Genomic DNA, 26,960 nt, shown 5'->3' on the forward strand with positions numbered 1-26,960 from the left:
TTGCTCAAACGTCTTTTACAAAACAGCTATTCAAAATTTCAAAATAGCCGAAGGGGGCCAAAAGCGTCACATCCCAGCAAAAGAAAAACAGGAGAATTAAAATAGCTTCTCCCTATTAATTTTTCTCGTCTCCTTCAGCCCTCCCTCCCCCTCACTTTGTACTCCCTCTCTCCTTGAGAAGTCTTGGCAGCCTGTTTTCAGCGCCCCTGCTCTCTTGTACGCGACAGCTGCTCAAACGCACTGATTATAGCTCTGTTTTGTCGGAGCGGTGAAGTCATTTAACGATTACTAACTTCGGGAAGGGTTACGAAGCCATTCTCTGAGCGTGAACTTCATGAAACCTAAATGTCAATGAGCCAAGGAGACTAAGAAAACTAAGAAATGGTTGTTGTTAACATTCCGGCTTTTGTCTGAGCGTTATGTAAAGTAGGCTAATGTGAAAACAACTGATCTTGTCAACTGAACTGGTCTCTCTGGGGAGCCAACAGAACAAATGAGATAGTGTGAAAGTGTGCATGAATATGTGTGGATGTGTATGTATGCATGCATGTGTGTGTTTATGCATGTGTGTGTGTCTATGCATGACAGTGTGCGCGCAATACAAAGTGCCACATCAGGGTGTAAAGTGCCACATTGTTAGCAGAGATTAACTGTGAAAGACCCAGCAGACCCATATTTCTCCTGAATTCGGAGACAAAACCGCAGCAGCTTATTGTGAACAGTCATTCCGGGCCATTTACCCCATCAGCTAATGAACAGCTCTTGATGGATTAGACCGGGACGGGTTGAGCAGATGTGAATTAGAGCCGTGAGTTCGGGGGCCGAGTTTGAGCCACGATGATTAATGAAAGACAGCGATGCCACTGCACAGCCAGCCAGTAAATGAGCCAGCCAGTCGACAATCTGCATCTCAATAAATGTCCTCAGCCTGAACATCCAATACAGCCGATCAGCAGATACCACGTGAGTTTTTTTGTTTGTTTAAATGCAATACAATAAAACTGCTGATTTCTCAGTCTGCAAATACCAATCGGGCTATTTTTGCTGTTGTTGTCATGTCTACAGGCAGCCAACAATGTCTGTCTGAGAGCTTTTCACAGTGCAGTTTTCACACAGCACTTGAAATAGTAACTAATGCACTTTCTCACTGTCTAGTGTCTACATATTTCCAATTAAAGTTACATACATACAATAAACCCTGAAGCATATCATAATTCTGCCAATTTCTTTCTTCTCTTCTGTCCACCCACACTTCTTTCCTTCCTCTCCATCTCTCTCACCTTCCAGTGGGTCCCTGGTCAGCCCCAGCTGGCTGATAATGTAGCGAGGGATGTCCGTCTTCATGAGTTGTCCCTCCTTGGCGTGGTCCTCCGCTGCCTCCAGGAGATGGTAGAACTCCTCTGGGTTGAACTCCTAGCATCGGGGGGGAGGAAACAGGTTGAGATGCTCAAGCTGTGTTCAATACAGCTGCACCTTAAAGCTCTATGAACTCCACTGACTGGGTTGAACAGTATATACTTCCAACTTGTAGCTTTACAATATGAAACATACTGACTGGTTTGAGCTGGTGGAAGGAGGGGATCAAACACAGTTCTGAGAAAAAGTTTGGAATTACTTGGATTTCTGCATTGATTGCTCCTAAAATGTGGTCTGATCTTCATCTAAGTCATTACAATAGATAAACACAGCCTGTCAATGTCTTTATTGAAGACATTGTTTAGACATTCACAGTCTGGGCTGGAAAAAGTATGTGAACCTCAAGGATAATTACTTCTATGAAAGGGGGTAATTAGAGTCAGATATTCCAATTAATGTGATGGCATGCAGATATGGGTTAGAGGTGCACTTTCCACAAAGTTTGGTTCCTAATCTGCTTTTCACAGCAGACATCTGTTGAGTTGAAACATGCGCCGATCAAAAGAGACTTAAGAGGACTTCATCTGTTGAAGTGCATAAGGCCGGAAAGGGTTACAAAAGCATCTGTAAAGACTCCATCAGTCGACAGTCAGGGAGATTAATGGAACAAATAGAAGAAATTCAACGCTGTTGCTACTCTCCCTAGAACTGGACGTCCTGCAAAGATCACTGCAAAGAGCGGCATACGAATCTCAAGGTGGTGACAAAGAAGTCTAGATTAACAGCTAAGGATCTAAGGATCTGATGTCAACGTCTGTTTTCACGAGTCCACAATAAGAAAAACATGTGGTGGGACAGTGGTGTTCAAGGGAGGATACCACAGAAGAAACTACTCTCCAAAAAACACTGCATCCCAACACCAGATCCTCATCCCAGCCATGAAGCATGGTGAAGGGAGCATCATGGATTGGGGCAGCTTGCAGTCATTGAGGGATCAACGAATTACAAATTGTATCAGGAAAAAAGTAAATCTACAACACAAGGGCTTAAACTGATGGAAATTAGCATTTTGGAATGGCCAAATCAGAGTCCTGACCTTATGCCCATCGAAATGCTGCAGCATGACCTGAAGTGAGCTGTTCATGCAAGACATCCCAAAAATATCAATGAACTGAAACTATTCTGCAAAGAGCAATGGTCCAGAATAACTCTTAACAGGTGCGCCGGTCTGTTCAGCAGCTACAGGAAATGTTTGGTTGAGGTTATTTCTGTTAAAGAGTTTCTACCAGTTCCTAAATCTAAAGGTTCACATTCTTTTTCTATCCAAGACTCTGAATGCTTCAACAATATCTTCAATAAAAACATGCTTGTGTGTCATTTGTTTATTCAGGTTGTGTTTATCTATTATTGTGACTCCAGGTAATTCCCAATGGTTCACAAACTTTTTCTCACAGCTGTATGTTCTTGGAGTGTGTTTCCCAGCAACAGTGCTAATTAAATTCTGAGAGTGTAAAAATCAACATGATGCCGGTGTTTATAGAAGTCCACACCATCAACTCTCCAATGAGACCTCCAAATAGCTGTCACTGCATAATCAACACTTATTAACACTGGAAGATCAGATGTGTTGGATTACAAAGAGCAAGCAATGTTTTTCTCTTCCCTTGCAACATTTCCCTGATGCCCATATACTTCCAGGAGAGTCCAAGGAAAGGTTATAAGAGAAGGAATGATTTCCGACAATTTGAACAAAGTAATACTGACTGGGTTTACAGAAAATGACCCATGCTCATTGACAACTAATGAACACTTAGTTGTTGCAGGGACAAAGGGATGTTGAACAAGTCCATGGCCGTTGACAGATTTCATGGTATATGCTGTACCACCACATAAATGTATCAAATTAATTCCAAAGGTGTTCACGACTAATAATCATAAAACTAGAATTGACTTTCCCCTGCTGAAAATACATAATCCAATGCAGCTATGGGCTTGTCAAACAAACACAATCACTGCTAATACACTCCTAACTTTAAATTGCTTTCCTAAAAACATCCTTCTTCCGATGAAACAGCCTTTTGTGCCGTCCTGTGGGATTCTGTTTCATTCCTGTTGGTGGAATAACATTTTGATTAGAAAGCAGAGCCTGGGGCAGCCAGGATCATTTCCTTCCTCCCCTGTTCTCTCATATCTGCTCGCCTAGACCAGGGAAGAGAGAGAGAGAGAGAGAGAGAGAGAGAGGAGAGGAGAGGAGGAATAAACCTTGTCTCTGATAGCCGGCTCTGCTCCAGGATAATATTCTTGCGGCTAACGGCCTCCCGACTGTGTCTGTGACATTTTCACCAAATCAGACCTTGCAACTGACTTGAATGCTAAATGAACTCTATAGGCATGGGCAACATGGTGTCTGTCTGTGTTTGTGTGTGTGTGTGTGTGTGTGTGTGTGTGTGTTCTCCCTCTCTCCTCCTCTCTAACCTAACTGCCATGAGGATCTAAAGTCCCCTCCGCATCCTGCCTGACCCTATCGACCTCTTCCGTCGGTCGCCTTGGCAACGGAAAGATGAGCCCGGGGGGGGGTTGGGGGGCGGGACCATGCCAATGACGGACACGGGAGGCCATCAATCAGTGAGTCGGAATCCAGGTACGGCCGTACACAGAGAGGCTTGTTATCACTAAGTGAGTTGGGGTGAGTTATGTACGCATCAACACGGCAAGGACACGGCTCCCAGCTGATTCGATATGCTGCTGGGAAGACCGGCAAGGAGCGGGGGCGGAGGGAATATTTTACGGTTTCGTGTTTAGTTGGAAAAATATCCCGAGGCGATCAGCATATAGTTTGCTGCAGCAGAGATGTGTAGTGTGTCTGGCTGATGTATTGGATGACACAGCTTGAAGTAAACCATGACCTCTGCTGCATATACAGTACTATCTATACCACATCTCACATGTTTTCATGTATTAAGAATCCGGAACGGGGAAAGTAGTTATACCTGAAAAAACTGCACATTAGTAGGCATGTGAATTCGTCCCCATGTTGGACCTTGGCTTTAATACTGCATCACAAGTGCAGAAACAATGTAAAGATGCTGACTGATCACTAAATGATCACTAACACAGTCGCAGTGTATCGGCCCTTAAAAGAATGAACAAGTACAAGGAGAACAACAAGTGAAAGAAAAAAGACAAAGAAAGCCACAGATCTGTTATCCCTTTTCAGAGTGATAGCGCAACTTCTAGCAGTGACACTCGATTTAGCAGACCTGCATCTCATCACTTCACACTGAATGCACAGTACAAAGCCTGTCCCACTTTCTGTCCATCCTTTCTTGTCAGGAGCCAACCCTCCGCCTCCGTGTGGGAGGACAGGAGTCCCTCCCGGCAGATGGAGAAGACCATACTCAGTCAGACTGAAAAAGGCCCTGGAAAAACTCTTTGTCACTTGATTCAATAAATGCTCATTTGGTGTATCCTTATCAGCGTGCGTTGAGTGTCCCTGATTGAATTTGGAGCCTGGATTCTGCATTTTGTCTCACTGTTTTACAGAATCCCAGCTGCAGCATCAGATAGTGGGATGGGACTCACCAAACACTCCAGGAGCCTGGCTGGACGAGATATGATGATGAAGAGCTTTTTGACCAGCTCGGTGACGAAGGTGAGCTCCGAACTCTCCGAGCTCTCCGAGCGCTCATAGGCCTGAGGGAGAGAGAGAGAGAGAGAGACAGAGAGAGAGAGAGACAGAGGGTGGGGGGAGAGAAGACAGAGAAGAGCCTGTCAGCCAAAACATTGAACTTCTGTTGAACCTTTTCACAGGCAATCACTGCCTGTCATACCGAGCCAGTCGGGGAGGTGTGATATTTGAACTGAGGCAAAAAAAAACAAACCCTGCTTGCATTCCTGTACACCTCAATATGTGTGAACCCGCACGAGTGTGTCACAACTCACGTCATGCATCAGCTTCTCCAGGTTCTCCTGCAGTTCGCAGAAGTAGACGGTAGTAATGAGGCCCTCGCGCGACTTGGTCAGGCAGTCCCGGGACAGCTCGGCTATCTGGTGGTGGATGAAGCTGAGGACCCCGTCGGCCAGCGGCAGGACGCTCTCCGGGGAGTAGCTCTGGATGAACTCCGCCAGTCTCTCCTCCATCTGAGCTGTGGCCTGGTCGAGGACGAGACAGCGGTGAACAGCCTAATCCTGTCATGCTGTCCGAACGGTCTTGAGAGGGTAATGACATCACCTATCTATCACCTAACAGATTTCAAGAAATTGGTCTTGAAAATAAGGGAAACATTTTAGATTTTGGCATTTGAAGTCTGAATTTCCCATGTCTTATTCATAGTAGTTTTATTTCTAACTGATTTGACTAAGATAATCATTTATTTTCAGGTGATAATGGCATTACCCACAACATTTTTCATCAAATTGAGTTCAATAATTTGGACATGTTATGTGTTGGATAAAGGACAAGACCTGCAGAGGTCATTGAAACATTACATTGATCACAGAACAGCAGTCAAATCGTCTTTAGGCAAGAACACAGCACAGACCAAAGGCTGCTGATCTGACAAAGCTCCAATCCCCCCTGTGTGGTCAGGAGTTGGATATCCATCTGATTTGTGATCACTGCCATGCTTTCTTTTGTACCACCTCTACAGTGTGAAATTTACAATGTGACATTATCAGAAATTAGTATCCATTAAGTTGGCACTCTTTCCGCAGGCGCCTGGCAGCTTTATCACAGCTGCCTCCAGCGCTGTAAGTCGCTGTTATCGGACATCACATCCGCAGAGTCCAGCGCCGGTACGGCACGCTGTCCGCGACTACAAACTACACCGCTTCGGGCTTTGTTTGTGGAGCTATTTTGGGTATGCTGCTGCGAATTATTCTCATCATGATGACGGTGTGGATCTAGCTATGTTGGGCCTTCATTCATATTGCTGTGGTTAGCACTGCTTCACAATGCATCGCTGTCAGAGAAAGAATACATGGTGGTGTACAAATGCAGGTGTGTGTGTACACGCACACACACAGTCTGTACACACCTGCATCTGGGATGACACACACCCAGTGGTCTCTTTATTACTTTATTTATCACCTACCCATGTACGCAAGCAGCTCGCTCCTCTATACACTGAGTTGAATAGCTGTGACTCAGTGCATAAATATGCAGACAGGGTAGAGAGCTTGAGTTTCTGTTGGGAGGAACTTTACAATGGGCAAGATATGTGATCTAAGTGAGTTTGAACATGGTATGATCGTTGACACCAGACAGTCCGGTTCCAGCATTTCATAAACAACACACCTCCAGGCATTTTCACACACAACAGAATGGTGCAAAAAAATAATCCAGTTGATGGCAGCCCTGTGAGCGAAAATGGCTTGTTAATAAGAGAGGTTAGAGGAGAATGGCAAGACTCATTCAAGCTAACAGGTGGGCCAGAAGTATAAAAATGACATATCAGTACAACAGTGGTGTGCGGAACACACAACTCATCAAACCTTTGAGTTGATGGGCTACAGCAGCAGCAGACCATGCTGAGTTTCACTCATGTCAGATAAGAAGAGGAAGATGAGGCCACAGTGGGCACTTGATCACCAAAACTGAACTACTGACGAGTGGAAAAATGTTGCCTGGCCCGACAAATCACGGTTTCCATTTCGACGTGCTGATCGCAGAGTCTGAATTTTACGGAAACTGCGTGAGTCCATGGATCCATCCTGCCTGATGTCAACAGCACAGAGTGGCGGCGGTGGTGTAGTGATGTGTGGAAGGTTTTCTTTGCACACATTAGGCCACTTATGGAGCATCATTTGAATGCCACAACGAACCTAAACCTTGTTGCTGACCAGCTGCACCGTCTCATAGCCATCCATAGTCAACCTTTTTTCAAATGGATACTTCCATAGGGAAAATGTGCCAACATCTCAACATGGCTCCAGGAACATGACGGTGACTTTAGTTTACTCCAATGGCCTGCACAGTCCCCAGATCTCAACCCAATAGGGCACCTTAGGGATGTTCGCAGTATGGAAGTGCTGCCAAAAAAATCAGCAGGAACTGTGTAAAGCTATTGAGTCAGCAGACGATCCCAAGAACCCGGTGGAACATTTCCAGGATGTCGCTGAATCCAGGCCTTGAATAATTTACACTCTTCTGGCGGCGAGAGGGGGTCCGACCTGGTACTAGCAAGGTGTGCCTAAAAAGGTCATTGCGTGTTTGGGTGTGTGTGTGTGTGTGTGTGTGTGTGTGTGTGTGTGTACAGACGCACAGTATACACCTGTGCGTTTGTTTGTGCGAGGCTGACCTTGGGGAAGCGCTCTTTGTAGACATGGTTCATCATCACTATTTCATTGTCATAGCAGGATGGAGAGCGCCCCGGGCTGCAGAGAGACAAACACAGAGAGGATGAGCGTAATATGTAAGACTGGCAGAGAAAATGAAAGAAAAGCAAAACAGACAGGGAAGGAAGGAAAGAGAGAGAGAAAAAGAGAGATTCAATTCTGGATTTTTCACTTGAATGCAGGAATAATTTGCAGCTTCCCCGCATCTGTCCATCCTGTCTGTGCATTATGCTAATCGTCCAATCAGAAATTCAGTGCGCTCCGTCTCCCTAATGGATCCAGTGGCGTCTCCGCTCCTCAATCACAAGTATGGGTGCAGACATCAGAAACAAGCACACACACGAGCAGAGTCACACGTGCGCACACACACACAGACACACACACACACACAAAGCAGAAGCAAAAGCTATTTGCAGCCACGAAAAGGCCCAAATAATATAAATACACCTATTTTACATAACAGAGCAGAGAGAACCCACACTAGGCTGGCTTGGTTTGACATTCAGAAAAGGAGAGGATATTATTAAACAATGTTTTCGGGGCGAACGCATTACAATTTAGCTTGGTAGTACAATGCGATGTGAATAGCGTTAAGGAGGCAGGTCACGGGCCATCCTGTATGGTGAAGCGCCACTATATAAGAGCAGTGACATAGGGTATTATCTAGGCCAGCAAACGCTGAGGAGCTTAATATGAAAGCTGAATGCTGATGAGTGTAGTGTGTGGTTAGTGAGGACATGCTGCATCCAGAAGGGAGGCTGTAATAGGTGCTGCTGAAGGGGCTGTGTGGGGAGGCGAGCCCCCCGGAGGCCCCGGCTAATGGAGAAACAGTCGCACTCTGGAGACGCCCAAAGCACCGGAGGGTGGAGGGCAGCGATAATAACACCGAGGGTAACTCCAGAAGCGTTAGCAACATGTAGCACACCAGCAGAAGATCAGACACTTGAAGGAAATGGTATGCAGCATTGGGAAGATTTACATAAGCAAGAAATATCTTTTGAACTCTGTGGGCTCAATCTGATATTTTGAGGTAGAAACCCCACAGCAACTGATTGGCCCTGTTTAGAAATCCATGACAAAAACACGTTTAAAAAAAAAAAAAGAGCTGACAATTTAAATGCAGCCATAGAGAACTGAGAATCGTAGAAGTGAATCAACGCTCCAAATAAGTGATTGAGGGCTGTATTTTACTTCTCCTCATCATGGAATGACGTTGCCCCTGCCCACCGACCAGGAATCCCCTTTCATTACCTTAAAGGGCTTGTCAGGGATTGCTTAATATCCTTTCATATTGACTTGACATTTTGAATTGAATTTTGAATTTTAGTTAGTTAGTTTACTTTTCTTTACCAGACACCGGGGGGAAAATCTCCACGTTGGCAGTTCAATTATAAAGTACTTATGGCAGTACTTACTGTATACAATAACCCTTTTAGCAATGTTAGCATATGATAATCATTCAGTACCACTAGCCACAAATAAACCCGCCTAAATCACTGGTTTAAATGATGAGTCATGACTGCATTTTACAAGCAAAATGTCACCGTATCCCTTTAACTGTTAGTGAGTAAGTGAAACTCTGCTAGGTCAGAGGTTAAGTGCTGCTTCCTGCTAATATACAGATACAGTCATAACAATAGTCCTTTAATATGGCTGCTGCTCTCAGGTAGCTGTCACTGTCCCTCCCCCCACAGTCCCTCATCTCTCCCCCTCTGACCCCCGTGCGCCCTGACCTGAGGCTCCGGGAGCGCGGACGGACGTGAGGCGAGCGGCGGCCCCCGTCGTCGTCGGTGATGCTCTCGGTGCTGCCGAAGTGCTTGGAGAGGAAGTGCAACTCGTCCATGGTTGGCTGGAAGGGCAGCTGGTGCAGACGCTCCTGAGACGAGCTGGACGACTGGTGAGAGGCCAGAGACAGAGGGGAGAGACGAGGTTAGAAAGTGAAACTGAACTGCTCTCCATTTGGGTTTTTTTTTTAACAAGCCTTGGTTGTACCTGCAACATCAATAGTCCATTTTTATAATAGGCAGTGATAGAAAAAGATAGGACAACAAAAACAACAGAGTAAGAATATGCAACTGATGTGGTAACAATCATACAGAGAAGAGAAGAGAAGAGAAGAGAAGAGAAGAGAAGAGAAGAGAAGAGAAGTGATTAGAGAGAGAGCACAAGGTGTACTACAGAGTGAGTGGGCGGAAGGAAGAGAAACAAAGAGAAAGTAAGTTAAAAGGATAAGCAAGGAAAAGGGAGAGATGAGAGGGAGAGAAACAAGGCAAATATCCAAAAGGAAGGAGCGTAGGAGTGCAAACCAGAATAATGCAGATTGAAAAACAATCAGAGGAAAAAGACTGCAGGGAATGAGAAAGTCACACCGAGTAAAAGTTGACTCCGGGCTTAAGTGTCCGCTGCCTCGAGGGGTTAACGGCACCGCTCTTAAACAACAGACTTTTCTGCAGCGCAGCGGGGAAAAACCAGCCGAGATCAATGGGAGGATTAATGAACACAGCTCCCAATGGGACAGCAGGGTTGGCTTTGGCCACACAATGATTTCTGCTATGGAAATCCATTAGAAACTCCGTTCAGCTCAGAGCCACTCGCAGGCTGCAGAACGTGCTGAAATGATGAAGTCCAGTCAACAGAATCAATTAAGAACGTCTTCCCCGGAGACAGAGGGAGATGGGATGTGTCATTGTTGGTTTTCACTGATGAGGAAAATCCCTTCATATTCAAAATCTCCTTTCATGCAATCACTATGAGCAGTTTTGTTTCCCTGTACGGTTTTCTCCTTCCCACTTCCTCTCTTCCCTCCATTTTCACCCCTTTCTGGTTTCTGCTCATATCTGCTTTTTTGCATAAATATTTGCCTCACATTTAGGTAACCCCTCCACACACACAAACACACACATACACACACACACACACACATCTCTTTTCATCTGTTCTGTTCAGTATGCGAGGGTCCTGCTGTAACTAATCAAGCGAGTAATGGCCCGTGTAAGAACCGGGGGAGCGCTGGAACCTGACGTCTGCGCGGAGGGGAGGGAAGAGGAGGAAAAAAGGGAGGAGAGGAGGAAAGGGGCAGTGATGGAGACGGAGAAGAGAGCGTCGACCTCATCCGCCAGCGTATGAGATCGATTGAGTGTGTGCCTCTATATGTGCCTGCCGGGAGGAGGTGGCGGCGCGGGGGGGTGCATGGGAAATGGTTGGCGAAAGAGACGAACTGTGAGAAGCGGGGAAAAAAGGCAGAGGGAACGAAGGAAGAGAAGAGAAGGGATAGTGTTCAGCGCGGCACGACGGAGTGCATTAAGAGTCAAAATTTCTCCTCCACCTGAGCTTCCCTACAAATCCAGGTCCATTCCTCAAATGAACTATTTACCAAATGGGCCATGGCAAAGTGTTCATTTCTCTGGATAGTCTCTCTCTAAAAACGTCTCTCTGTCAGACACAAGTGAACAATTCTGCCGTTTCTCCATCTGCTTCACAACACCGCTTTACTTCCTCCCACACTCTTTGTATTTGTCTGTGTTCCTCCCTCTTTCTTTTATCATCCATCTCTCTCTCTCCGGGGAGACAGTGATGGATAGAGGAATAGATCCTGTAACAGTTTGTGACTGCGAGGCAGCATTACAGATTGGTTACATATCTTCTCCACTGCCCATCCTCCCTTTTTTTTTCAGAAAGGCCAACTCATCAGCGGCAGATAAATCAGGTTGAAAATATCTTAGCAACCGATTAGTTATTTTTAGTCCTGTTTTCCATGGGATAGATGTTCACTTGCGCTAAGGTGCTTTCAAGTATTCTGTTGAGACAGTGTCGAGTACAAAGTCAGAGGAACAAAAGGGTATGTCTGTGCGTGCGTACGCATGTGTGCGCATGGCATTTTGCTGCTAGCGTGGCATGTAATCATCTCAAAGCAGAACGAAACAAAAGTAGAACATCCAACTTCACAGAACATGAATTTACAAGCAGCATGGCGCATACCGATTTTATGCATGCTAATGTATGAAAATGAATTCTTCAAATGAGATACATATTCATGCACAGGATACAAAATTTAATTTAAATTTCTATCTACTTAGCAATGGGTGAAAAATCTAAAATGCACCAAAAATAAGTTGTTGGTGTTTTATTTTCATGACTTATGCAGCTAGATTAAAGAGAAAAGATTAAAGAAAAAACAGATTTCAAACTTTAACTTTATCACTTTTCTCCCGTCCCTCAAGAAAAATAAAGGAACTGGAAGATAGCAAAGCATTTCATCATTATGAGTTTTCACTTGTCAGGTCATGGTGAGGAAAACATGAGGGAAGTTTATCTATGAAAACAATATATAAGTTCCACTTTTTAATTTAGCTAATGCGAGTTTTGTGTTACAAAAACAAACCCAGTCAGCTCTAAAGACCAGGCTACAGTGGCTGCTGCAGTACTTAACGCAAGAGAGATGCAGGGAAGATGCATTGTGGTGCGGACATGAGTGTTTACCGTTGAACTGGGAGTATTGGTGCCATATCCCGAGGAGGGCAGGGAGGCCAGGGACCATCTCCGGCCATCAGCCCTGGAGAAAGAAATCGAAAACAAAAGTGGAGGAAAAAAAGGAGAACAAATGTTAGAATCACAACAGATGAAAGTTATTTCTCTCCATCACTTTCCACAGCCAGAACTCCAATTTCAGACTCTATTTTAGTCTTTCCAGACAACACAACTAGTAGTTACGCTGAAGCAATCCCACCACCTTTACTCTAGCCAATTACACTTTCGCTCCTTTCATTCCTCCCCTTCCCCCAGGCCTTTTTCCAGCCACCCCAGTGTCTGACACTTCCTCGGAGTGAGTGATGAGGGATACAGGTTTGGGCAAAATCCTGGCATCTCGCCATCCATCCATCTCAGCCCGCTGTCACGCCGCTGTCGCGCGGGCGCTGCCGCTGCCGGGTGGGAGCAGCGCAGGACAAAGGCAGGGGGACGACTTTACACTGATCGCTGGTGTAAATAACTCCGCTTTCACTTTTACATACAAGCATAGGAGGAATTTCACTCACACTTACACAATTATACTTTTAAATGCTTCTGTTCTTATAATGCTGTGTGTGTCTTCTCTCACAAAAAAGTCACATGTAAAAACCTAAATGTGAATTCATGTGCTTTCTGGACACATGTTGGTTTTCACATGTGAACGGTTTTCCTCATGTTGTATTCTGACGTCATGTGACAATTTTTACTTCAGATGTAACAATTTCAGTGTTTTTTTCCACATGTGATCATCAGATATGTCAATATTTGCTTCACATGTGAAAACTTCATTTCACATGCAAAGAGACGATTTGCAGGTGAAAATGTCAATGGGAAATTTCACGTGTTCACATATGAAAACCGACATGTGTCCAAAAGGCACATGTGTTTTGAATTCACATGTGGGTTTTCACATGTGACTTTTCTGTAAGGGTTAGTACGCAAATAAAGGAGGGAGGCCAACCTTCTAGAGGAGGCGAAGGAGAAGTGGGCAGGTCCACTGGGTGAGAAGTTGCGCGGGCTGTCCAATGGACTGCTTCCTGTTACAATACATACAGACATGAGAAGAAAACAGAAAAAACACTTTGCGGACTACCGAGTAGGATAATCAAAATTCATTGCGTTGTAGGTAGCAATTCTAAAAGTCGGCCCCGCGGTATTTAGCCAACCTCACACTGAAGGGAACATTACATTCCTAGTAGCCAACGTTCAGAATAATTTTAGGGCCCATGGTAATCTTCCTGCAAGCAGTCGGTAATCCAGCCTTTGAAAAGCACTGCTATGCATTATAATGAAAGCGACACCACTGTATATATTCACTCTCACACCTATAGTATTTCCAAAAAAGACGGGAAATTGATCCCAGACCGCAGGCACTCATGAAGGTTTTAACTTATGAAAGCCTTTATTCAAACATTTTAAAAACACCTTGTCGCCTTCTGACACTCTCTGTACTCACCTATGTGTCCGGGCAGTGGAGAGTGCGGTCGTGGCAGAGTGGGGGACGTACTGGTCAGGATGAGGCTTTTCCGATTACTGGTTCGGCAGCTGCAACACACACACACAGACACAAACAGCACATCAATATCTGTCTACCTTTAAAGCACCAGCGATACCGGGCAGATGACAGCTGGCAGACACCGCTCTCAGGTCATCAGGTATACTGTGTGTACATGTGTGTGTACGCTTCTCATCTTGAGTACAGCGCATATGTATCTGTGTGTGTGTGTGTGTGTCAGGCCATAATACAGGGCTTTATTGAAGTCAGCCCACCCACGGGGGAAGAGCAACGGCAACAAAGACTTTTAATTTCCTCCAGGTCCGGCCCCGTGACACCCGCTGCCATGCGAGATAATGGCAGGAGCATTGAAGAGACGGAGGGATGGAGAGACAGAGGGAGAGGGAGAGAGAGCCGGAGAGAGGACAGGTAGAGACCATAATGACGGGTTGGGATTATTCCACCGTAAAGGCTTAACCCTCCCTGTCAATGCCAACGCTGGATGTGTGGTTTATTTAACAAATAAAACCGCACACACACACACACACACACACACACACACACACACACAGACACACGCAGGTTATTGTCTTACATTATGTGATACAAACAGTTTGGGAAGTGGGAAGTGGATTCTTCAGGTGTTATTTTCATATGTGGATTGGGGTTTGCTCATAGGCCTTTCGTGAGTGCGTGCGTGCGTGTGTGTGTGTGTGTTGTGCGTGTGTGTGCGTGTGTGTGTGTGTGCGTGTGTCTTGATATCGCAGAGCAGCACCACATCTGATAAACAGTGCTGCAAAGCTTGCTCCACATTGCATCAGCTAGCATGCTGCTCTATTTCTATGCAGGTACAGCAAATCACAGGCGTACACACACACACAAAAATAAAAACACACACACACACATACACACTAACATGTGTTCCACAGTGCAGAGGCCATTTTCATAATGCACTCATGCATTTCAAATAAAAGGCAAAGCCACACTATCTATAATCTATATCCTCCTCTTCCACTCCTCCCACATCCTCCCTAGTACCTCCTTTATCTCTCCCTCTCTCTCTCTCTTTTTTCATGTCAGTCTTCAGCAGTTGTTCCTAACACTGTGAGACATCAAACCCCTGGCAGGATTTTATCAGCGGCTGCCGTGCCTCTGTGGGCGCCAGCCGAGGAGAGGCTGTACTCAGCCTTGCAGAACAGAGAGAGGAGCATATTGAAATATTTAAGGGAAATGCATTAGGTTTGGACGGGGGGGGGGGGGGGGGGGCGGGGGGCTGGAAGTGGCTTAACACCATCCCTCGCTACCGCTCTCAGAAGATGAGAGGAGACGGGAGAGCAGGGGGAGAGGGGAGAGGGGGAGGGCAGAGGGAGAGGGAAAGACAGAGGAGAGTCCAACAAAAGAGAGAAAAGAGGAGAAGAAAGAGACGGAGAGGTAGAAAAGAAACGGGCTGGAGGTGCACACAGCCTTCACATCCCTCCTCTTTCTATGTCATGCTCTGTCACTTCTCTTCTTCTCTAACCTGTTTGAAATTTTCTTTCATTTCACTTTTTCCTTAACCCTTTCTCTCTCTCTCTCTCTCTCTCTCTCTCTCTCTCTTTCTCTCTCTCTCTCTCTCTCTCTCTCTATTATTCAAGCTTGATAATCTTCACTCCGGAACATATGCTTGGTTTTTGATTCACGATTCATCACATCTAGCTTTACCAGTGACTCGTCTAATCACAGTGATTCACTGTTTTTGTGTCTAATGTAGCATGTAGCAGCAAAACACATATTAAGGACTCCATCCTCCCTGCCTTGTTTTTCTCTCTTTCTCTCAGTGCTCGTTATCCTCAGTCTCAATAAACCCCTTCTCCATCTCATCTCTCGATAACTCATCACTCGCTTCTTTCTCCCTCCTTCCCTCTATTCTTCCCCATCTCTTTGTCTCAATATCCGCCGTCATTCTCCTCCTCTTCCCCTTCTTCCAAATGAACTCCATGAACCATCCTGACTTCACACTACTTCTTCTTTCACTTATTCATCATTCATTCTACCTCTCTCTCTCTCTCTCTCTCTCTCTCTCTCTCCCCCTCCCCCCTTTATTGGGGTTAGAGAGTTGATTAAACCATTAAAGACAGTCACATGCAGAATAAAAGACCCACTAGGGGAAAACAATCTAATCTTCCCATAAAGCCAGAAGCCTCTTACAACCACCATGCTTTATAACATTATTATCTTGAATGAATGCTGAATCAGGGCATCTTGCCCGAAGCCTTTGCTCCGTAATAAAAAGTTATATATGAGTGCTGTTCTTTACTCTGTACTCCTGCAGCCAGCTACATATTTATCATCAGTAAAGGTCACATTAAGAGTCCTGCTACTTGTATTCCTGCCAATAAGCTACAGCTATGAGGAGCAAATAGAGTAGCACTTGTTCAAATTCAAACATATAAGCAGCAAGGTGGAGAGTCAAAGGTGAAATCCACCCTGATACACTGTTATACTGTAATACATCAAGCTGTGTTCAATGTTATTTTGCGATGAAGTGTTGCAATTTAACTTTTTGGTGTAGCCACTTTCCCTCAACCTGCCTCGTCTACTTCGACTTTTAGTGATTTCCGACATTTCCCAGAATGCCTTCCATTGGCCCCCAGAGAACGGGCATGAACTTGTTGCATTTTAGCTGTGGGTTTTACGTATAGGTGGAGAGAATAGTGATAGCTATAGCATAGTAAGAGCAAGAGAGTGAGTTTTTCTGGTCTAGAAAAAGCAAGTCACGCCCCTGTTTTCTGGCTGAATTGCATTATGGTCTATGTCACGTCATCTACTTTTGGCTAATTATCTGCAGGAATGAGAAAAATACACCATCAAACAACATTTTAATAGCGTCAAAGTGTTTTGAGGTGGATTTTTCCTTTAAAGCCTCATTTTCCCTCCCTTCTCTCTTAAACCTTTACTTAGCAAAAGGGGAGGACTACATATTCAGGAAGGGTTTCACATAACCTATCCCCCTTTTTATCCCCCTTCCGCCCCTCAAATCACCTCCTAGTGATTAGGACAGGGGTGGGCAAACTTTTTGACTCGCGGGCCACAATGGGTTCTAAAATTTGACAGAGGGGCCGGGCCAGGAACAGATGGATGGAGTGTTTGTGTGAACTAATATAAATTACATGTAAAAGCCATTACATGAGAGGATTTGGCCTGTAACATGTAGCAAAGCATGAATATGCAAGGCTCATTGTACAAATTGTTTTCCAAAGGCATTAATTTAATTAAATTTAATTTAAATAAACACAGTAGAGAAACTCACGTTCAATTTCAGTGGGAACAGTGTTGTTGATCTCCCTTTTTTGCCAGTGCATCAAAGTCTGGAGTAAGTTTTGTTGTGGCAATTCTCAGGATAGATCCGAGGTGTTGGTCAGTTAACTTGGATCTGTGAGGGGCTTTGGTAGAGACCTGCCGTCTCTACCATGCATTCTTTTAAAAACTCGCCTTCGGAGAAAGGCTTGCTAGCTTTTGCTAATTTGAATGCCAGCAAAAAACTTGCCTTGGTAGTTGACTCTTGAATTGCAGTTTGTCGGTGAAAAAAATGTTGCTGAGTCTGTAAATTAGCCATCAACCTCTGAGCCGTAGCCGTCCGTTCTTGTGTTGACTGCTTGCTAGCATAGTTAGCATGCTTCGTAGCAAAGTGACGGCTGATATTGTACTCTTTGAAAACCGCGACAGTTTCTTGGCATATCAGGCATACAGCCTTTGACTGGATTTCAGTGAAAAAATATTTTGTTGTCCACTCCGTATTAAACACTCGGCACGCACTATCCACTTTTCTTTTCTTTGATAAGCTCATTTTTACAGAAGGGCTCACAGAGCAAAGTTAAAAACAGAAGAAGTAATGGTGCCTTCAAGTGCTATGGTAAAGATGATCCTTTCCACTTGTAAACTGGTAATTACAAGTGCGTTGTGTGTTGTGTTCAGGTGCAAAGTCGGTTTTTGGTATTTACCATAATTACCAGAGCACATGAAGATACAAAAATATACCACACGCCAACAAGGTGAATGTGTCTGAAGTGTGCCGATCTTTTTTTTTAAATATAATTTGGACAAGTTCGGCGGGCCGGATTAAAAAGCTCAACGGGCCGTATATGGCCCGCGGGCCGTAGTTTGCCCATGTCTGGATTAGGAGCAAGTCATGGTAGTAGCAGCCAGTGAAGGTTACCAGGACAGGAGCTGTAGGGCTGTAAGGGCTTACGGCAAACACAGATTCACTTGACTGGGAGAGGAAAGAGGATAAGAGAGGTGGGAACGTGTTGCTGGGAGAGGGCAGAGTGTGTGTGTAAAAGTGAGTGACAGTTTAAATCACTCTGTCATGGTTATGGTTATGCAGCCTGGGCTCATCCTCTCAATCTGGTTCGGAAGGTGTGTGTGTGTGTGTGTGTGTGTGTGTGTGTGGGGTGGGTGGGGGGTGTGTGTGTGCTGTGCATTGCCATCTTAGGATCGTAAATCTAAGACTGGCTCTAGTTTCGCGGTCAAATACACACACTGACAGTTCGCAGCCGAGCATTTGTGCGTTATATCATGCTGCACCTCTTCCTTTTTCACGCAGACGGTGACACTGGGGCCGAGCCTCATTCCATCTCATTCATTTATGCATAAACGAATGAGATGGAATGCTGAATCTAAAACTGAAGCTGCGGAGAAAATGAGACATTTTCCAAACCTATTCTGATCCAATTAGATTAATCAAGAAGAAATTCTTCCTATCCATAATGAATTGACCGAGAGCAAAGATGAAGAGGGACGGGAGGAGGAGGAGAAGGAGGAGGGAAGTGAAGGGGAATGTACAATGTTACCATAGCAACACATTTAAAGTCACATTCAAAAGGAGCAAACACTGCAACATCTCCAACTGGTTTTTCTTTTTCACCAGAGCCCCCAGTGAAACACACACAACCTCTGTTAATAAAACAGTAGAGATGTGTGAGCATCAGACCGGACCAGCTCTGATCTATGGACACTGAAACTAAAAAAATACAATTTCACCCTGCAGTGCAATAGACAGGGAACCGAGATATTGTGCGTCAGTGTCTGCTCATACGGGTGAGCCAAAGGGTGTTTTTGTGACACAGAGAGGTTGTGTGTGTTTATGCGAGTGCCAGTGTATGTGTGTGTCTCATAATCCATCATAATCCATTGTGTAATCCATCATGCAGGCTCAATCTGTGTGTGACAGCGGAGTAGTGGTGAGGCGCGTAACGCTGTCAGTCAGATAGAGTGTGATTCATTGGGGTCAATAGCGCATGCTGCTACTGTGTGGGCCACTGCTGACGGCCGCCAGGGCCGAGGAGAAAGCTGCGAGCGCGGCCGGAGAAACAACTTTCTATATGTGAGAGAGAGAGAGAGAGAGAGAGAGAGAGAGAGAGAGAGAGAGAGAGAGAGAGAGAGAGAGATGTCTGGGTGTTATGTTAGTCAGTGTCAAAAGGTGCAGAGCAAATCAATGTTTTTTGGAGTTTGGAGTTTTTCAGCATAGTGCAGGCTGTTCTTCATCCAGTTCTTTTGTTTGAGTCTCACTAAACACCTCCAGACTGGCAAACAGTGACAGGAGAGAGAGGGAGCGAGGGAGGGAGAAGAAAAAAGAAGAAGAAGAAGAAAGAAAGAAGAAAGAATGAAAGAATGAAAGAAAGAAAGAAAGAAAGAAAGGTGTGAAAGTGGGGTCAAGGAAGAGACTGTTCACACAGTGACACAGCAATAGTAAGAAAAAAGAGAAAAGATAACATAAACAGACAATGTCAAAGGTAACCGAGAGAGAGAGAAACAGAAAAAGTGAGAGGCACAACACACACACACACACACACACACACACACACACTGATGTGATAGCCCAAGAGCCCCTGCCTGTGTCTCTGCTCCCAATAAGAAACCCAGGACTGTCATTGGCTGCGAGGCTCCGGCTGCCCGCTGTGGGAGGGTCAGAGGTTAAATCTGTGGTAATGACTCGTGCAGAAGCTTTGACGAGCAATTATCCCCCTGCAGGGCCTTGGCTGGCACCGGGCCATTAGTCTCTCACACACACACACACACACAGTTGCACCCATATTCCCCCCCCAAAAAGTCCCAAACTGTCTACACACACTACAGCAATACAAGTAATACAAACAATAACCCTTTCACCCAGGTCGTAAAAACTCCATGATTGATGCGTCCCTGATACTGATCAGCATTTTTGGATGTCATGTCTATAACTGAAGTTGCAGGTTAGGATCTAACAATTAATAAGTCTAAGTGTCTATTAAACAAGTGGACCCATTACAAAAGATGCCAAGACTATCGTTCGTTCTTCCTAAAAAGAAGAAAATATTAATTTCAATATTATTTCATATGCTAGTGCACACTATGAAGCATTGTCTTGAATTGAATGTGGACAGAATCACTGTATTCTGTTCTGGGAGCTTTGCCCGGTACATCAGTACAAAGAGTGAATAAGGGACAGATGACTGGAGTTAAAAAAAGTGAATGAAACCATGAATTCAGCTGACTGACAGATCACATAGATTTAGTTTCACAGGCATTCATTAGGCCGAACCCTGGATTTAAATTACAACGGAAAGTTTAACTGAAAACAGTATGTAGTAAGAATAAATTTAATCTTTGTCGGTGAAAGCAGAACTCTTATGGCACCAGTGTCATTTTGCTGGTATTTTTACTACCTCGTCCTTTCTTATAATTTCCTTTTTAAATGAAATCTCAATTACCCGGCTCCACATCTTCCATTATCTCCATTCACGTCATTAGATACATTTACAAGCCAAGGACAGAACACTCTCTCATCTAAGCGCACACACACTACATCCCCCCCACCACCGCCCGACACACACATACACACACACACACTCAAATCAGACAGTGTTCAGACAGTGTTTAACTTCATTATGTTTCTATGGCCCTTCTTAATTATTTCCTAAATGACTTCTCATCGGGGGCCTGTCTTCTCCCCTGCTCCCGCGAAGCTGGGTCCACAAACAAAAAAGGCTTCTGACGGTTTCTATTACGGCCCGGCGGCTGAGTGGATTCATCGTAACGGCTGGCCGCTGATAAGAACGCAGCGGCGCGGACGACGAGGCGTTTACCAGCTCCGTATTACACACTATCGATTAAAGGAATGACCGATACACAGGGAAGAGCCGGAGCTTGACAGCACAACAAGCCACTCAACTACCTGACCATGTAATAAGGACATGATGGAAGTAGGGAACATGTGTGCTTCCCAGTCATTATCCATTTTACATGCACATCTCCGCCTATGACAGCTGTGAGTGAGTGCTTCTGCATGCATAATGTGTTTTAACTGGATTATTAACTAAGTGAGTGAGACAGAGAGGGACTGTGTGTGTGTGTGTGTGTGTGTGTGTTGTGTCTGTCAGCCAGCAGTGTCATCTTCTGCTCTAAGTGCTGACTCACGGGGCACACAGGACACCAGACCAGACCTTTCTGATCGTTACACCATCGATCCGCTCAGCCTCACTTCCCGTCAGGTGACATCGCCCCGTCATTCCCCCCAGACCTCTTAAAGGTCTGGAGCGAGTGCGTGTTTACGGCTGTGTGAAATGGTATGGAAATGGAAGGGAAAAAAAAAAAAAAAAAAAAAAACGCTGGCCCTTTAAAAAGCTCCACAGGCTAACGGGCTGGTCGCTGAAAGTGCACGCTGTTACGCAACATCCTCAGTGCCTCCTGCCAGTGTCCGACCATCCGTCGGGATTTAGATGTAACGCGGCGTTGTATCCCCAACTTGGGGAAGCGGCCAAATGGAGCCGTGGGCAGATTTAGCTGTTACCATGCATGAGACATTCGGATAGAGAAGCAGGAGATTGAGAGGATGATTGAGAGATGCTGACAGGCGGCAGATGAGAGGCAGAGAGGTAGATAGGTGATGGAAATGAGAAAGGAGAGGATGGGGGGGAAAAAAAAGAGTGACAGGATGAAGCTAGGATGAGGAAGGAATACAGCACCCTCTTGGCATCAGGGGTTGCTGGGGGCGGTTAGTCACATGGCTTTCTTGTTGCTATGCAATGTAATACATTTTGGCTGTTATTTCCTAAGAAAGAGAGGTTAAGCAAGGACAATGCTCAGAGATGAGAAAATGTTTTTAACAACCGTAGCTTCGCAGTAGGTGACAAGACTAAGTGAACAAGGGAAAAAAAATACAGTTGAAGAGTGAAGATAAAAAAACACAGTGAGGCAGAGGAAGGAGGCCGTGGAAGAAAGATGGAAAACTGAGTCACCCAGTTGTTTCACCCAATTCAGCTGATTATAGAAAAACAGCAAAAATTTTGATGAATCATGCTGTGGCTGAGGGGCAATACTTAAGTCACAGTGGGAGCTTTTGTGTTGATCCCTAGCTAACTGGCTGATTAGATGATGGACTGGCCGGTACGCTCGCTATGTGACTGATTGCAAAGTTGGCTGGTAAACAAGTTAGCGAACTGCCTAAATTACTGATTGGTTGACAAATTGGCTGGATGATTGGCTTGCTGGCTGATGGAGAGCTTGACTGTCTGGCTGGCAGACTGACAGCCTGACAGAGCCAACTAGCTCACCGGATGGTTAACTGGTTTAATAGCTAACTGGCTGAATAGCTGAATAGCTGACTGACTGGCTGACTGACTGACTGACTGACTGACTGACTGACTGACTGACTGACTGACTGGCTGGCTGACTAACTGACTGGCTGACTGACTGACTGACTGACTGACTGACTGACTGACTGGCTGACTGACTGACTGACTGACTGACTGACTGACTGACTGACTAACTGACTGACTGACTGACTGACTGACTGACTGGCTGACTGACTGACTGACTGACTGACTGACTGACTGACTGACTGGCTGACTGACTGACTGACTGGCTGACTGACTGACTGACTGACTGACTGACTGGCTGACTGACTGACTGACTGGCTGACTGACTGACTGGCTGACTGACTGACTGACTGACTGACTGACTGGCTGACTGACTGACTGGCTGACTGACTAGTTGACTGACTGACTGACTAGTTGACTGGCTAGTTGACGGTATAACAAAGTGACACTGAAGTCTGTCAGGGCCTGGAGCTGTTGTCTAATCCACTCACAGGGGAGCCCAGCTCAGAAGGACACCCCACTGACGGGCTTCACATCTGGGGTGCCATCCCCTAACTTGACATGCACCATTTCAGCTAGGATGAGGAATTTAAAAACCTACACCATCTATTTCTCTTTAGTTTGTGTGTGATGTACTTTGGTGTAATGTGTTGCTCAAACACACCAGGCAATAAAAGCAAATTGTAATAGAGAATTTTATCTTTTGAGAAATGTTTTTTAGAATCGCAGAGGTCAAGGTGTGAAAATGACCATGACCTAAAACAAGTAACAACACATAGCAAAGCCCCCTCGTTATCATTACAGATAATGAGAAAATGCAGTTTGTGTTCACTAACATGACATGCAAACATTTTACTGGTCTCAAAACACGATGCCAACGCAGCACAGCACTGAACAGAACACAATAAATATCTAGAGCTCTATTTTAGTCACCTCTCTTCTGTTCAATCGAAGGTGTTGTCAGATGTCCTCTAAAGGTGTGAAAGTGTATCCTCAGGCAGAGTGACACAGCAAGAAGGACCTGTCTGGATCTGCTATACGTGTCTCTGTGTGTCTCTCTTCTGCCGCTTCCCTGTTTGTCTGTGCCAGAGTCTGCGTCTCGGTGTGTTTGTCTACCGGTGGCCGTTGCTATCTCAATTCTCTGCCGTGATGAGGAGACCTGTGAAGTGCTATGAATCACCGCAATCACGACATTTCACTTTGTTCCCACGGTGACCTTATTCACAGCAAACGATCCGGAGCCTTCACCTCATAAAGAATGAAACACGTACTTCAGCGAGCAGTACTCATTTGCATCGGTGGAGAGTCTCGCAGCATGTCTAATAGACATTAAAATGATTTAATCTGATTATGGCTAATGCATATGGATAAGCCAGCGAGGCCGCAGCTTCCATCTCTTAGACGCACGTTAGAATGGAGATGGCAGTAGGAAGCTTAACTCAATAGAACGTCTGGCATAATACTCCTAGACTCCCACTTCAAACTATGAGCATAATGCGTTTAAACAAGCTTCACGGACTACCGACATGATCCGACTGTAAATTAAAGAGTCTTGCAGTTTTGTGACTAGAAGGTTCTTTACTGTGTGGCTTTTTCATACCAAATACCTTCATCTATGTGTGCAGGGAATGTGTGCCAGCACAGATAAGAAATAGGGATGGGTAAGATAAAATATCCCCACAAGCATTTGATGGACGGCGATGTGCAAAAATTGTCCAAGTTCAGCATCAACTCAAATGACCACAAAATTTTTCAAAATATGATATTATGGCACGGTAAGCTGTTTTGAACTGATATCAGAAAGACATTTATGTCCTGATTTCACAAAATGATGCAGGTAACAGCTACGGATGCCATCTCAACTTTCATTTTGGTACGATACTTACAACATTGGTGCAGGCCGTCGTATCAACATCTATTCAACATCAAAATGTTTGCTGGGATAGGATGCGGCTAGCGCTCTGCTTCACCTCCCTATTACTTCTTTCAATAGTAATGTGAAGCACCGTGTTAGGAATGAACATTCAAACAGAACATTACACCGTGACTTCGTTTCTCAGCGTTCCCATTAGCAATATGGGACTACAATAACTGTGTTATATCACTATTTCACATTAACAGTTTGACAAACAAATCCAAATGCAATAAGGTCTTCTGGTAATCACATAACCCTAAATGCACAGCATAAACAGCAGGTCTAATGAGGGTAATATTTACTGTATCTGGCAAATGAACAAGGCATTTCTAGTGATTAAATTGCACTCACTGTCATGTCGCCAGGTTGGCATCAAACCAATGGCTATATATGAGAAGTTGTGTTATCATGTCATCCTAACATCAAAGACAAACCGCAAACAGTCTGTATCTTTTGGTTAGGGCCGGTCTGAACACCAGCCAATAACAGATGGCACTGTCATGGTACACAACAGGAGTAGAGCCTTGAGGGGCGCATCCGTGTTTAATTCTGCGCTTTCCTATACTGTACTCCACTGTACTGCTTCTTCATACATGTACATCCAGCCAAGCAACACAGCTGGTCAAATAAGTGTTCCAAGTGTGTTTTTTAAGCCCATGAGGTACTGCTTTATGAATTGGGTGCTAAGCTAATTAGCGGTAACCATGGAGCTAGAAAACCAGCTTCTAACTTCCTCCTGTTTCAACCTGATGTATGAACACTACATAGAAAAAAACATCAGAATGCACAAAGCCATAACATATAATATATTATGGCTTTGTATAAAAGCCATAACACCACTGCTGTACTGTGCCTATGGTTAAGTTGTTGATGCCAGATAATTGTGGCACCTATATGACCACAGTGAAGAACATCCACTTATGTTCATCATACTGCAGCTTAAAATACCCTGCTCACTGATCACAGCACCTTCAATAGGTGTACTAGTTACAACTGGTGCAGTGAGCTTAGTGTCCTCCTTTTCTAATTATTTTATATCTAATATACTGTTCCTACAGAGAGAGGGATCAGCAAGAAAAACCGTCAATCAGCTTGATGAAGTTGGCATATAGGCTAATACTACTGAAATAGCATTAGGATATAATGTAGAGCTGCTATGACTCATGAAGAGACTAAACAGTGTTAATCTGATGCCCCTCCTGAATTAGAGGCTTTTGGGCAAGGATATTATTTTTGATATTATGAGTGGGATAATGTGTACTGTGTACTGTGTATGAGTGGGATAATGTGTACTGTGTACTGTGTATGAGCGGGATAACGTGTACTCTCATGTTCTTGGCAAGAAAACCATACAGGCATCCACCACTTGTTTGCCATCCAGCTCCAGTGCCTTCATGTTTCTCTCTGTCTCTCTCCATCTACCTTTCATGTTCTCAAAAGTCAAAACAAAAACAAAAAAATGGAGTGCAGTTAAAAGTGGAGAGAAATAGTGAGAGAGAGAGAGAGAGAGAGAGAGAGAGAGAGAGAGAGAGAGTGCTGTATCGTCATGGGCTCAGTTAACCCCAGTGGGCTCCTCTTAAATGTAGGCTGAGACACTTCCTCAGGCTCTGCCTTTCATCCCACCCCACTCCCTCTCTCTCTCTCTGTTTCTCTTTCTCTAAAGTCTTGTGTCTCTTGCTCTCTGTCTTTTAGTGTCTCTCTCTCTCTCTCTCTCTCTCTCTCTCTCTCTCTCTCTCTCTTACTCTCTCTCTTTTATACTCCTCCCATAGCTGGATCTATTTGGGAGTGGGCTCAAAGCATCATCTCTTTAATTGCCAAAGGATCAGCCAGCCAGGGAAGCACAGCTTGGAAACACACATGCACAAACGCTGGCATAAACACATGCACAAATGCACACACACACACACAAACACACACACACATACACAATACAGAGAGAGGGAGAGAGAGAGGTAAAAATGATAGCAAGAGAGAGAGAGAGATCCAAATGAGAGATAAATAACCTGATGCAAATTTAGAACTCAGAATTGATACAAGCAGATACACACACACACACACTCACACACACACACACACACACACACACACTGCTGTGCATATTAATACCAACACGGTGATAATCTCTACACACAAGCTGAGTACGTCAGAATAGATGAACATTGTGTCACACTGCTGCTGGGCGCACATGCGTGGCAAATACACACACTTCTGTAGCACACATATCACAAACACACAATTTTAAGACGCACACAATACACGCACATGTAAACATGCTAAGCCCGTACATACACACCCAAGCAAACAACACTCTGCACGGCAAACACACATGTACAGCCCCATAAGCAAACACACCTTTGAACAAACATGCCCGCGCTCACTCGTTCTGTCACTTTGTCTTTCCCTCTCACACACACATTCACACGCAGCGTGGAGGCAGACAGGTTGTGTGAAGGAGGCATTATCCTTGTTCATATATAGCCTGCTGCTTCCCCCTAAGTCACTCCCTCCACAGTGAGAACAACGGTGAAGACTCAGACTCAGACTAATCCCCATGTGAGCAGATGAGATCAAGCCAGCGAGAATGAGGCACCGCAGGAGGGACTAAAGGGTCTGTGGACTGTACATGGAGGGCAGGGAGAGAGAGAGAGAGAGAGAGATGGAGATGGAGGCAGGGATAGAGGAGGGATGAAAGAGAGAGAGAGAGAGAGAGAGAGGGAGAGAGCTGAAGAGGAGAGAG

The 26,960-nt window shown here is 44.9% G+C and overlaps 1 protein-coding gene across 1 annotated transcript in view; it reads right to left on the reverse strand.

Moving 5' to 3' along the window:
* mast1a (microtubule associated serine/threonine kinase 1a) overlaps nt 1-26,960 on the reverse strand; it is a 44,812-nt gene that overhangs the window by 16,802 nt on the left and 1,050 nt on the right. The window contains exons 2-9 of the mRNA XM_078282678.1: nt 13,655-13,743; nt 13,160-13,235; nt 12,172-12,244; nt 9,426-9,586; nt 7,656-7,731; nt 5,299-5,508; nt 4,939-5,049; nt 1,281-1,413 (exon numbers count right to left, since the gene is read on the reverse strand). Coding sequence (XP_078138804.1) covers nt 1,281-1,413; nt 4,939-5,049; nt 5,299-5,508; nt 7,656-7,731; nt 9,426-9,586; nt 12,172-12,244; nt 13,160-13,235; nt 13,655-13,743 — 929 coding nt within the window. The remainder of the gene's footprint in view (nt 1-1,280; nt 1,414-4,938; nt 5,050-5,298; nt 5,509-7,655; nt 7,732-9,425; nt 9,587-12,171; nt 12,245-13,159; nt 13,236-13,654; nt 13,744-26,960) is intronic.

Source organism: Centroberyx gerrardi, chromosome 3 (assembly GCF_048128805.1).
Source record: "Centroberyx gerrardi isolate f3 chromosome 3, fCenGer3.hap1.cur.20231027, whole genome shotgun sequence".
Taxonomy (NCBI): Eukaryota; Metazoa; Chordata; class Actinopteri; order Beryciformes; family Berycidae; genus Centroberyx; species Centroberyx gerrardi.